General features: G+C 34.2%; 1 protein-coding gene across 3 annotated transcripts in view; it reads left to right on the top strand.

Moving 5' to 3' along the window:
- cpo (RNA-binding protein) overlaps nucleotides 1–12,283 on the top strand; it is a 215,748-nt gene that overhangs the window by 32,716 nt on the left and 170,749 nt on the right. For all 3 annotated transcript variants that reach the window (XR_016142217.1, XM_089094294.1, XM_089094295.1), the window contains exon 2: nucleotides 8,796–8,937. Coding sequence is in view for 2 of the 3 variants with exons in the window: in XM_089094294.1 (XP_088950420.1) it covers nucleotides 8,851–8,937 (87 nt within the window). In the remaining variant the exon portion in view is untranslated. The remainder of the gene's footprint in view (nucleotides 1–8,795; nucleotides 8,938–12,283) is intronic.

The raw sequence follows: 12,283 nt of genomic DNA, 5'->3' as shown, positions 1-12,283 counted from the left end.
TTTTCAGCGGTAATTTTTTTTATATCATTTTCTTGAAAATTTTCATGATTTTGCTTTTACGGGGTAGAAGTCATTCTGATCCCCATCCTGTCACAGTCTTGAATTGAGACAGTATATCTAGTCAAAACGGGTTCAGTATTTTTATGTCATGCTATAAAAGAGTGGTAAAGCACAGGTCATTTTTTTTACCAGCAGTTTTCAAATCTTTATTTATGTTTCATCAGCAGTCTTTAAACCAGTTTTTTTTTCAGCGGTAATTTTTTTTATATCATTTTCTTGAAAATTTTCATGATTTTGCCTTTTACGGGGCTGAAGTCATTCTGATCCCCATCCTGTCACAGTCTTGAATTGAGACAGTATTTCTAGTCAAAACGGGTTTTGTATTTTTATGTCATGCTATAAAAGAGATGTAAAGCACAGGTCATTTTTTTACCAGCAGTTTTCAAATCTTTATTTATGTTTCATAAGCATTCTTTAAACCAGTTTTTTTTTTTTAGCGGTAATTTTTTTTTAATCATTTTCTTGAAAATTTTCATGATTTTGCCTTTTACGGGGCTGAAGTCATTCTGATCCCCATCCTGTCACAGTCTTGAATTGAGACAGTATTTCTAGTCAAAACGGGTTCAGTATTTTTATGTCATGCTATAAAAGAGTGGTAAAGCACAGGTCATTTTTTTTACCAGCAGTTTTCAAATCTTTATTTATGTTTCATCAGCAGTCTATAAACCAGTTTTTTTTTTCAGCGGTAATCTTTTTTTTATATCATTTTCTTGAATGGTAGAAACTTTACTGATAAAGTGGTTTTAAAATTATTCTTGATTAGAAATCTCCTGCTGACTGTAAATATTGCTAGGTTCCAACAGTTGCTCTCGTCACCTCAGATTTTATCAAGGGCCATATTGGAGACCGAAGGAAACAATGAACTTATAAGAGTTGGATATTCGGAAACTTAACATGAGGATAAAGGGATTAGAAAATTATTAGCACGACTTGTAATATATCTTCTGGTGCCTTCATTAAATAAGGTGAAAATGTAGAAAGAAGTTGTATATTTGAAAGTATTAGCAGCCAATGCAATACGGTTAAAGCAGAAATTCGGTAGTAAGTGATAATTAATCAGCAACACTAAGATTTAGTTAAACTCAAAATCTAGTGTGCATAAAAAATCCTTAGGTTAGCTTGGGAGAGTCTTGGCAGGTTAACCAGGCTAGGTGAAGCAGGTACACCTACTGGGGAGAGCTTTATTTGCCCTCCCCTGCATTAGTACCTAAAAAGACAAGTATTGAGTATTTTAGGGTCAAACAAAGCCGCCAAACTCTAGATGGCGTTGGTGATTTTTTATTTTAATAGTAGCACAGATTTTCACTTTTAAAAGTTTCCAATAATCCTTATTGGAGATTTCCTCAGTAAGAGGATAAATATACATTTAGTAACTCCCATATTTGCTACATTAAAGCGCTTCCGAACTTGCTGAGGGGGTTTTACAGAACCCCCGACCCAGTACCGTCAATTAGTGGGAGTAAGGAGGCGTTCCTCCTGGTTTGTTGCCCCCCCTACCACCACCACTAGAATGGTTTTTCTTATTGAAAATACATTATGTTCATGGTTGCAGCTCCAACTGCAGCTTACAAAGAGCAAACAATGACCCATAGTAACTAAAAGTTAAAAAGTACTACTACTACTACTTCTAACAACTCATCGCAGTACCAGATGTCTTTACGCTACTAAAGTTTTTTATTATTTAAAAAAATAGATTTGTGAGAAAGTCGAACTTCAGCGACAGCGAGGCGTTCAGGAGGGGACAGCCCCTTTCATATACGGAATAATTTCTGTTCGTTTTAAGTTTTAACATCGTTCCTTACTTTCAGTTAAAACTTGTTGTTTTTTTTATTTAATTTTTGAACGGTTTTGAATTAACGCAGGTTTTGATTTTGGCTCATCGTACATGAATAATTAAAACAAAATTTGAATATTAATTTTACTTTTATTTGGTTTAATGGCTTTCTCGAAAATTGTTTTAATTTTATTTACGAACGTTTTTATTAGTAATAAATATACGTAACTTACGAATTAACTTACGTAACGAACTTCTATATTCATAGATTTTTAATACGTATATTAGAAGTTCGCCCCTAGTCAATACCTTGCTCTTTAAGTTAAAGTTCGAGTTTTGTTCCAATTCTTTAAAAATGACGTCTTAATCACAAAGGCCGTTAATTAGAATAAATAGCTCTTATGAAAGTACTAAAAAATCTATTGCTTAAAGAGCGAGCTATTGACTAGGGGGTGAACCCAATCATATACGTAATATTTTCTATTCGTTTTAAGTTTTGATGTTGCTCCTTACTTTCAGTTGAAAAACTTTTTCTTTTCATTTAATTTCTGTTCTCTTTCTTTAATAATGCTGGGAAATCCTTCACCCACGTCATAGCAATGTCCCTTCCCCCATGATTACTTCCTTCATGGAAAGATCCTCCCATATAACCCCTCCCCTACCAGAAAAAAATCCTCCCTGAGAACGCCTGTATACTTCCCAATGACGAATACTATATGTTAACATTGGGCAAAGTTCATAACTTTCAGCCCTCCCCCTCCGGGGCCTTCGGGGGATTAAGTCATCCTAAAAGACATAGTTATTATATTTTCGACAATGTTGAACAAAATGAATATCTCGAAATTTTGGTTAGGTGACTTTGGGAAAAAATTAGCGTGGGAGGGGGCCTAGTTGCCCTCCATTTTTTGGCACTTAAAAAAGGCAGTAGGAAATTTAAATTTTGTTCTATTTTGTCCTCTCATGTTATTCTAGAAATAATGGGTCGGTACGATCACGCCTGGAAAAAAAAACAAACAAAAAAAGACGCGTCCGTGATCTTTCTTCTGGCAAAAAATGCAAAATTCCACATTTTTGTAAATAGGTGTTTGAAACATCTACACTAGGGTTCTCTGATACGCTGAATATGATGCTGTTATTTTCATTACGGTTCTATAACTTTGAGGGGGTCTTTCCCCCTTTTTTCTAAATTCAGCCAAATTTTCCCAGGCGCATAACTTTTGATGGGTACGACTAAACTTGATAAAACTTATATATTTGAAATCACAATTAAAATCTGATTCTTCTGATGCATCTATTGATATCAAAATTCCGTTTTTTAGAGTTTCGGTTACCATTGAGCAGGGTCGCTCCTTACTTACAGTTCGTTACTACGAACTGTTTGATGATACTACCAAGTTAAGTGAAGCTGTCCGATCAATCTGTTCGTTACCCAACGCCCCCTTTTCATCTTCACTTATTGCTAGCCTTAAGGAATTAGTCTTCTTAACATTAATTTTCAAATCTATTCTAGCACCCTGAACTCGCAAAACTTCTCATGCGTTTCTCAATTATTAATCTAAGAGTGAAAATTTGGTTCGTAAAAGTTTAAAAATGTTTAAAAACGCGCTTCGGAAAAAAAACAGTCTAGTGAGAAAAAATTGACTTGAAAAAGTTCAATTTTGAAAAATTGAAAAAATTGAAAATATTGACTACTAATAGCCTTATAAATTAGCCTTACAATGTCTCCAAAATATTTAAGAAGTTTTCAACTCCTAATTTTGTTTTGTTTTTTTGAAAATTTTAATTTTTAATCCTACAAATAATAATCACGTGCCAGATTTTCAGATTTTCAGAAATATGTGTACTACCTCATATAGTGTGTGTACTACCTCATAGAGTGTGTGTACTACCTCATATAGTGTGTTTACTACCTCATATAGTGTGTGTACTCCCTCATATAGTGTGTGTACTACATCATATAGTGTGTGAACTACCTCATATAGTGTGTTTACTACCTCATATAGTGTGTGTACTACCTCATATAGTGTGTGTACTTCCTCATATAGTTTGTGTACTACCTCATATAGTGTGTGTACTACCTCATATAGTGTGTGTTCTACCTCATATAGTGTGTACTACCTCATATAGTGTGTGTATTAACTCATATAGTGTGTGTACTACCTCATATAGTGTGTTTACTACCTCATATAGTGTGTGTACTACCTCATATAGTTTGTGTACTACCTCATATAGTGTGTGTACTACCTCATATAGTTTGTGTACTACCTCATATAGTGTGTGTACTACCTCATATAGTGTGTGTAATACCTCATATAGTGTGTGTACTACCTCATATAGTGTGTGTACTACCTCATATAGTGTGTGTACTACCTCATATAGTGTGTGCACTACCTCATATAGTGTGTGTACTACCTCATATAGTGTGTGTACTACCTCATATAGTGTGTGTACTACCTCACATTAAATAGTGTGTACTACCTCACATTAACTGTGAAGTAGTATTTTTTTTAAGTTTCAATCTCGCTCTTACCGCTCACCAGAAAAACTTTTTTTCATTAATTCACAATATGAATTTCAATGAAGAGCAAGAAAACTGAAGAATAAGTTTTGTGCTTTTAATTGTTACTAACCAATTTTTTATGAACAAAGAAATTTTTTCCTTTGGAAAAAACTTTCTGGTTTTTTCCTGGAAAAAACTTTGGAAAAAACTTTTTGGTTTTACTCCAAAAAAGGTAAAACCAAAAAAGGGAAGGCACAAAGCTAAAGATTTCAGAAACTTCAGAAAGATTTCTGCATTTGAAGAGAAGAGATATAATACATTAAAAACACTGAAACTTTTAACGATCTTCAAACCTAAATAAGATGTAGGAAAGGGAATTAGACCAATTGAACATTTTTCGTTTAATAGGGCAGATTAAAAATTTGACAAAATTGTTATACAACCCCTTTTGAATTGCCCCAGCCAGAGTGTTGGCGCTCATAGGGTACGATTTTAAAGTCATCTTTTAAGGCTAAAATAAAATTTCAAAATAGGGATAAAATTCTTTTTAATAGACAGTGTATAATAAAATTCACAAAAAATACCAGATATTTCGGTCACATATACAGTGACCGTCATCAGTAGTGAATTTATTATACACTGTCTATTAAAAAGAATTTTATCCCTATTTTGAACTTGTATTTTATCGTCATGGAAAGGCAATGTGGTCTCCGAAATTATCTACGTCATCTTTTAATGCTCATATGGGTCATCTTTTAAACATATGAGTTTTTGATGTTCCAATAGAGCAGTCAATAAATTAAAACATACCATCCGTCTTTAGCCAAGGCGTGGGAATCCCTCTTTTAATTGTTTATGAAACATAGTTAATTAATTGATAATGCTCTCGTTCTAACTGAACACCAAGATCAAGGAAATCAGAATTTTTTTTACAATCTATAAATTTCGTTTTCAAACAGTTCGTGGTAACGAACTGTAAGTGAGGAGCGACCCGGCTCAATGGTAAGTTACCATTTGGTTACCATATTGGTATCAAAAACCCGTTTTCTAGAGTTTCGGTTACCATTGGTAACCGAAACTCTAGAAAACGGGTTTTTGATACCAATAGGTACATCAAAAGAATCAGATTTCAATGCTGAATTCAAATATATAACTTTCATCAAGTTTAGTCATATCCATCAGAAGTTACGCGCCTGAGAATATGTGGCTGGTATTCGTAAAAAGGAGGAAAGACCCCCTACAAGTTATAGAACCTTAAGGAAAATCACACCATCAAATTCAGCGTATCAGAGAATCACACTCATCGTATCGACCCAGTGGTCCTAGAATATCGTGGGAAGACTCATTGCAACGGAAATTAAAAGTTCTAGTCCCCTTTTTAAGTGACCAAAAAATGGAGGGCAACTAGGCCTCCTCCCACGCTCGTTTTCTTCCCAAAGTCACCTTATTAAAATTTTGAGATAGCCATTTTGTTCAGCATGGTTGAAAATATGATAAGTATGTCCTTTAGGATGACTTAATCCTCCGAAGTCCCTGGGGGGGGAGGGCTGAAAGTTATAAACTTTACCCAGTGTTAACATATAGTATTGGTGAGCAGGAAGTATACAGGCGTTTTCATGGAGATTTTCTAGTAGTAGGGGGGTGGGTGGGTCTGGGGTTATGTGGGAAGATCTTTCCATGAAGGAAGTTTTCATGGAAAGGGACATTGCTATGAAGGGGGCGTCGAATTTCTCAGCATTATTTTAAAAAAAAGATCAGAAATTAAATATAAAAAAATAAGTTTTCCAATTGAAAATAAGGTGTAACATCAAAACTTAAAACGAACAGAAAATATTACGTGCATGATTGGGTTCACCCCATAGTCAATACCTTTTGGCTCTTTAAGCCAAAGATTTTTTATTACTTTCATAAGAGCTATTTATTATAAATAACGGCATTTGTGATTAAGGGGTAATTTTTAAAGAATTGTAACAAAATTCGAACTTTAGCTTAAAGAGCGAGGTATTGACTAGGGGGCAATCTCCCTAATATACGTATTAAAATATATGAATATAGAAGTTCGTCGCGGAAGTTAATTCGTGTGTTATGCATGGTCAATACTAATGAAAACGTTTGTAAATCAAATTCAACAACTTTAGAGAAAGCAATTGAATCAAATAAAAGTAATATTAATATTCAATTTTTTTTTAATTATCCATGTACAGTGAGCCAAAATCAAAACCACCATTAATTCAAAAACGTTCAAAAATTAAATAAAAAAAACAAGTTTTTTAACTGAAAGTAAGGAACGACGTTAAAACTTAAAACGAACAGATATTATTCCGTATGCGAAAGGGGCTGTCCCCTCCTCAACGCCTCGCTCTTTACGCTAATATTTGAATCTGTCTCACAGCTTTATCTTTTAAAACAATAAAAAACCTTTAGCGTAAAGAGCGAGGCGTCGAGGAGGGGACAGCCCCTTTCGTATACGGAATAATTTCTGTTCGTTTTAAGTTTTAACGGCGTTCCTTACTTTCAGTTAAAAAAAAACTTTTTTTTTATTTAATCTCTGAAAGAATTCAAGGATGCTATCTATGACGATATGATTAACTGCTTCTCAATCAGTGGCGTCAATTCACAAAAATGTTGGTAAAGGGTGTAAATATATTTTTCAAAACTTAGGGGGCATTTTTTTTTTTCGTTTTCTCCAATGAAAAAATAAACAAAAGTATTTTCATTGCAAATACAAAAAACAACATTTTCCGAAATCAAGGGGGGTTAAATTTGGGAGAAAGGGTGGAGGGGGGGGGTAAATGCTCTCTCCACCATCTCGATTGGTGCCACTGTACTCAATTAGTGACTATTGGTTCACTTTTAGCAAATTTTACTTCTGGAATGTTGGTTGCTCTATCGTCTCCACGCTCTCCATTAGGCATTTCCTATAGCATAAATAAGGACTTACTAGCAATATTCACATTAATCATCAAGAAGACTACTACTACTACTACTAACAACTCACCGCAGCACCAAGCCACCTGAGGCCAACACAGCTACGCACGCTCCTCCTCCACCCCAATCTATTCAAAGCCTCCCTTTTTACACCCGCCCATGAAGTTCCCATTTCCTTTAAATCTTTCTTTATGACGTCCTCCCACCCCAGACGGGGACGACCTGCTTTCCGGTTAACCCTAGATAGTGGGCCAAAAAGAACTATCTTTGGCAATCTGTCATCCATCATCCGCACAACATACCCTAACCACCTAAACCTTTCTTTCATTATAGACCCAGAAAGCTGTATTGAACCACATTTTTCGTATAGACTATTGTTTGAAATACGGTCAGTCAGCCGGGTACCCAGAACAATCCTTAAGCAATTTCTCTGGAAAACATCTAGCAAATCTTCATCCGCTTTTCGGAGCGTCCATGCTTCAGAGCCATATTTGACCACTGTCATCACTGTAGCTTCTAAGATTCTAATCTTGGTTTGCAGACTTATCTTCCTATTCTTCCAGACTTTTTTTAACTGTGAAAAAACACCCTGAGCCTTCGCTATTCTATTTTTATCATCTTAACTACTCCCACCATCTTTACTAATAATACTACCAAGGTAAGTTAAGCTGCCCACTTGATCAATCTTTTCATTACCTAACGTCACCTTTTCATCTTCACTTATTCCTAGCCTTAGTGACTTATTCTTCTTAACATTAATTTTCAAACCAATTCTAGCACCCTGAACTCGCAAAACCTCTAAAACTTCCTTCATTTTGCTCACACTTTCATCTAGGATGCTTAAATCATCAGCATAATCCAAGTCCAGGAGACTTTTTCCTCCCCATTTGATTCCCTGGTCTCCCATTGCCTTTCCTGTGCTCCTTAAAACAAAGTCCATCAAAATAATCCATATAAAGGAGGATAGAACACAACCCTGCTTAACTCCTGATTTAATACAAAACCAGCTGCTAACCTTATTAACCTTATCTGCAGCAGTGTTATTCTCGTACATAGCACTAATCACTTTAATGTATTTGTCTGGTATACCATACAAGGATAAAACCTTTACTAAAGCTCCTCTATCAACAGAATCGAACGCTTGCTCATAATCTATAAAACTGAGGACCAAACAAATTAACATGCATCCGTGATCTTTCTTCTGGCCAAAAAAAAAAATACAATTCCATATTTTTGTAGATATGAGAGGTTTTCTAGGTTCTAGGTGTTTACATCAAGGTGTTTTCATCAAGAAGAAATCCTTTTTATTACGGATATTTTCTTCTTTTTTTATAGAAGTGCTTTTTGAAATAAAAAAAAAGAATTGACAACACCTTCTTGACGCCAATACGTAATAGTCTCAATTATTATGAGGAAAATAACCCATAAATCACAACAGAACAATTTTGTTCGTATTTCTTTCAAATTATATTTTTTAATGTTGATTGCAATAGAATTTGCTAGCAAGATTTTTTTTTTATTTTGTTATTTCAGGACTTCTAGAGAAACCTCTTAACCGGAACAGTAGTTTGTCGTCTTGTTTATACAAATGCCAATTCATAACGGGCTAATATCTGTCGACGGAACGTTGAGTCAAAGTATGGACTCTGTCAACACTGCAGTCACTGAGGATGAGGTAAGACAAAATGGTCTTCTTATTTTTAGGTGAATTCATATTGATTGAAATGCTGTATATTTTCATTTAATAAATATTTATTTATTTTGTAACTATGCCTACTTGGGTGGAGCAAAGACATTTACTACTCATTTTTACCCGTTGTAGAAACGAGGCTAAGCCTCGGCAAAAGTATTTAGCCTTAGTGAATGAAAGGGGGTAATTATGGGCTCTGCCACAGAAGTTACCCTTCCGCTGAAACAATGAAAATGACAAAAGTAAATAAAAATTTGGAATATCGTCTTGCCTAAATGAATAGGCAAATTTTATAATCTCTGAAAATAAGTTTGAAAGTGAGAGAGGTTATTCTAGTTAATTTGTATCCCCTGGCCTTATTTGCAGAGGCCTAATAATTCACAGTAGAATGGGAAGACTGTCTTAACAGTTTATTTCAGAATCTGTGCTCTTTAGAATGTACTTAGGAAAACCCGCAGCAGAAAAAAAAATTGCTGCAGACCTCCAGAATCGATATTCCGAAAGCCGCCTACTCAGTTATGCGCTCCAACTTTCACTGCTCTTGTTTTTTTTTTTTTTTTTTTTTTTTTTTTTTTTTTTTTTTTATTCGAGTCCCCGAACAAAAATACTGTTGACACAACAAGATTTAAAATGTTGCTTATTATTTCTTTTAGAACCAGGGAAATGATAGATTAAAAATTTAGTTTTGAATACGATCTTAGAGATAGAAAGAAGACCAAATTCTGCAAAATTTCATGGCCAGATTAAGCCATTAGCCTGAAGTTATGCTGTATATCATAATATGAAGATTGATTAATAGGGGCTTAAGCGAACTATTTCGTAGTTTTGACTTCCCATCAGAAAAATATCCTAATCCCGACACGTAAAAGGTTGAGGCTTTTTCTGTATGTTTATACACAGGTTTTTCACAAACCTATATACAGGTTTCTGAAAAAGTCTGGAACCATAGATAGTTTGTTAAGAAAATTGATTGTTTACATATAATAGTTCATTTACTTATGAAAATTCAACTATTTTAGAATTTTACTATTTTGGAATCTACGGCAAGTGTGAACACATATGCGTAAAGTCAACTCTTTTCACGATTTCAAGCTTAGATTTATTTCCTCTTGTTGTCTCAATTTATTATTTGACGTTACTTTTTTTTAATGTTCTTTGTCTGTGAGCATAAGCCACTAACTTAAGATGTCTCCATAAAAAAAATCCAAAGGACTCGAATCCGGAGATCTGAAATCAGAAGAAAATCAAATTAATAAATAAAATATAACATAATTTGGTTTCTACTGCTGAGACGTGGTTCCAAATTCTTGAACCACGTTGCGTATTCCGTATTTGTTACAAAAAGCTTTTTATGCCTATTTAAACATCACTTTAATATTAGAGGTAAAATACTAATTTTGCACCGTTATCCGCGTTCCAGTAGCACTTCTGAAGTTGAATTAATTTGTTGTTCTAACGATGCAATTAATAGTTCAAACTTATCAACACATCTTGACACAACCTTGCTTTTTACTGGCCTCGGATACTCTTAGATGAGATTTTGCTGTGTAAAATATGAGTTTGTGGAGATGTAATAGCAGTTTTTTTGTTTCTTGTCTCATTTCTAGTGGTATAAGGAAAGCCAGGAATGTCTGGACTTTGCCTCTGTAGTAAAATGCCACTTAATTATTTGCCAGAAAAAAGGGGTGACATGGTAAGACTCTAGAATTTAAGAGGAACATGAAAGCCTTTCAAAAGTCAATCTGATCAAATTCATGGGTCATTTCTTTTCAGTATTAAAGCGTTTGATTGATGTATTGCTTTGTGTCAATTCATTTTCCTTAAAAATAAGGATCAGTCCAAAAATTAAAACAAAATAGTAATAGAATTCTGAACTTTTTTTTTATTTTGAGGTGGCTCTAGATCAAGACCTCAAATCTTAAAAAATGTGGCATATATGAGAGGGAACATTCGCCCCCACCCTTGATTTTTTTCACCTTCCAAGATTTTGAAAATAGCTCTTTCGGTATTTTCATTGAAACATGCCTTTGTTTTCGTCCTTCATTGAGAAAGTTTAAAAAAAAATGCTCCAATAGATTTTGGAAATATATGAATTGCCCCAAAAGATTTTGGTAATATGTGTTGAGCTGTCCTTGTTGGGGAACGACGGTAATAAAGTGATCTTTATGGGCACTAATGACACTGAGATGAGACACTGTTCTATTTTCTTATTCATCTTAGTAACAGGTTACAGGTTCGAAATGACTATTGGCTCACAAAGAGAAAACAGCATATCTTCTTCTAATCATTTTTTTTCTTGTAATAAGCAGATTAATAAGGAATAGGAAGGATGACCTCTTTTAATCGCCTTACACATGGATTGAAACAAGGCGAAATTTGCTCTCCGCAATTGTGTACAAGTCTCCTAAGGTGTTGAATACTTATTATTCGTTAAATAAAAAACAAAAAAACATCAACTGAAAGTAAGGAGCGACATTAAAACTTAAAACGAACAGAAACTATTACATATATGAGGGGATTGCCCCCTCCTCAATACCTCGCTCTTTAAGCTATTAAATAAAAAAAAAACAAGTTTTTTAAACTGAAAGTAAGGAGTGGTATTAAAACTTAAAACGAACAGAAATCATTCCGTACATGAAAGGGGCTGTCCCCTCCTCAACGCCTCGCTCTTTACGCTAAAGTTTGACTTTCTCCCAACTCATTTTTTTTTTTAAACAATGAAAACCTTATTCCTTATATGAAAGGGGCTGTCGCCTCCTCAACGCCTCGCTCTTTACGCTAAAGTTTGACTTTGTCACAACTCCATTTTTCAAACAATAAAAAACTTTAGCGTAAAGAGTGACGCGTTTAGGAGGGGACAACCCCTTTCATATACGAAATAATTTTTGTTCGTTTTAAGTTTTAACGTCGTTCCTTACTTTCAGTTAAAAAAACTTGTTTTTTTAATTAATTTTTGAACGTTTTTGAATAAATGCAGGTTTTGATATTGGCTCACTGTACATGAATAATTACAACAAAATTTGCATATTAATTTTACTTTTATTTGGATAAATGGCTTTCTCGAAAATTGTTTAATTTTATTTACGAACGTTTTTATTAGTAATAAATATACGTAACTTACGAATTAACTTAGGTATCGAACTTCTATATTCATAGATTTTTAATATGAATATTAGGGGGTTGCCCTCTATTCGATACACTGCTCTTTAAGATAAAGTTCGAGTTTTATTCCAATTCTTTAAAAATGACCACTTAATCAGAAAGGCCGTAAATTAGAATAAATAGCTCTTATGAAAGTACTAAAAAATATTTCGATTAAAGTGCGAGGTAT

This window comes from Artemia sp. Qi Xiang Cuo, chromosome 9, assembly GCF_049724085.1.
Source record: "Artemia sp. Qi Xiang Cuo chromosome 9, ASM4972408v1, whole genome shotgun sequence".
Lineage (NCBI taxonomy): Eukaryota > Metazoa > Arthropoda > Branchiopoda > Anostraca > Artemiidae > Artemia > Artemia sp. Qi Xiang Cuo.
The sequence above is the reverse complement of the archived record's forward strand: the minus strand, read 5'-3'. Positions and strand labels throughout refer to the sequence as shown.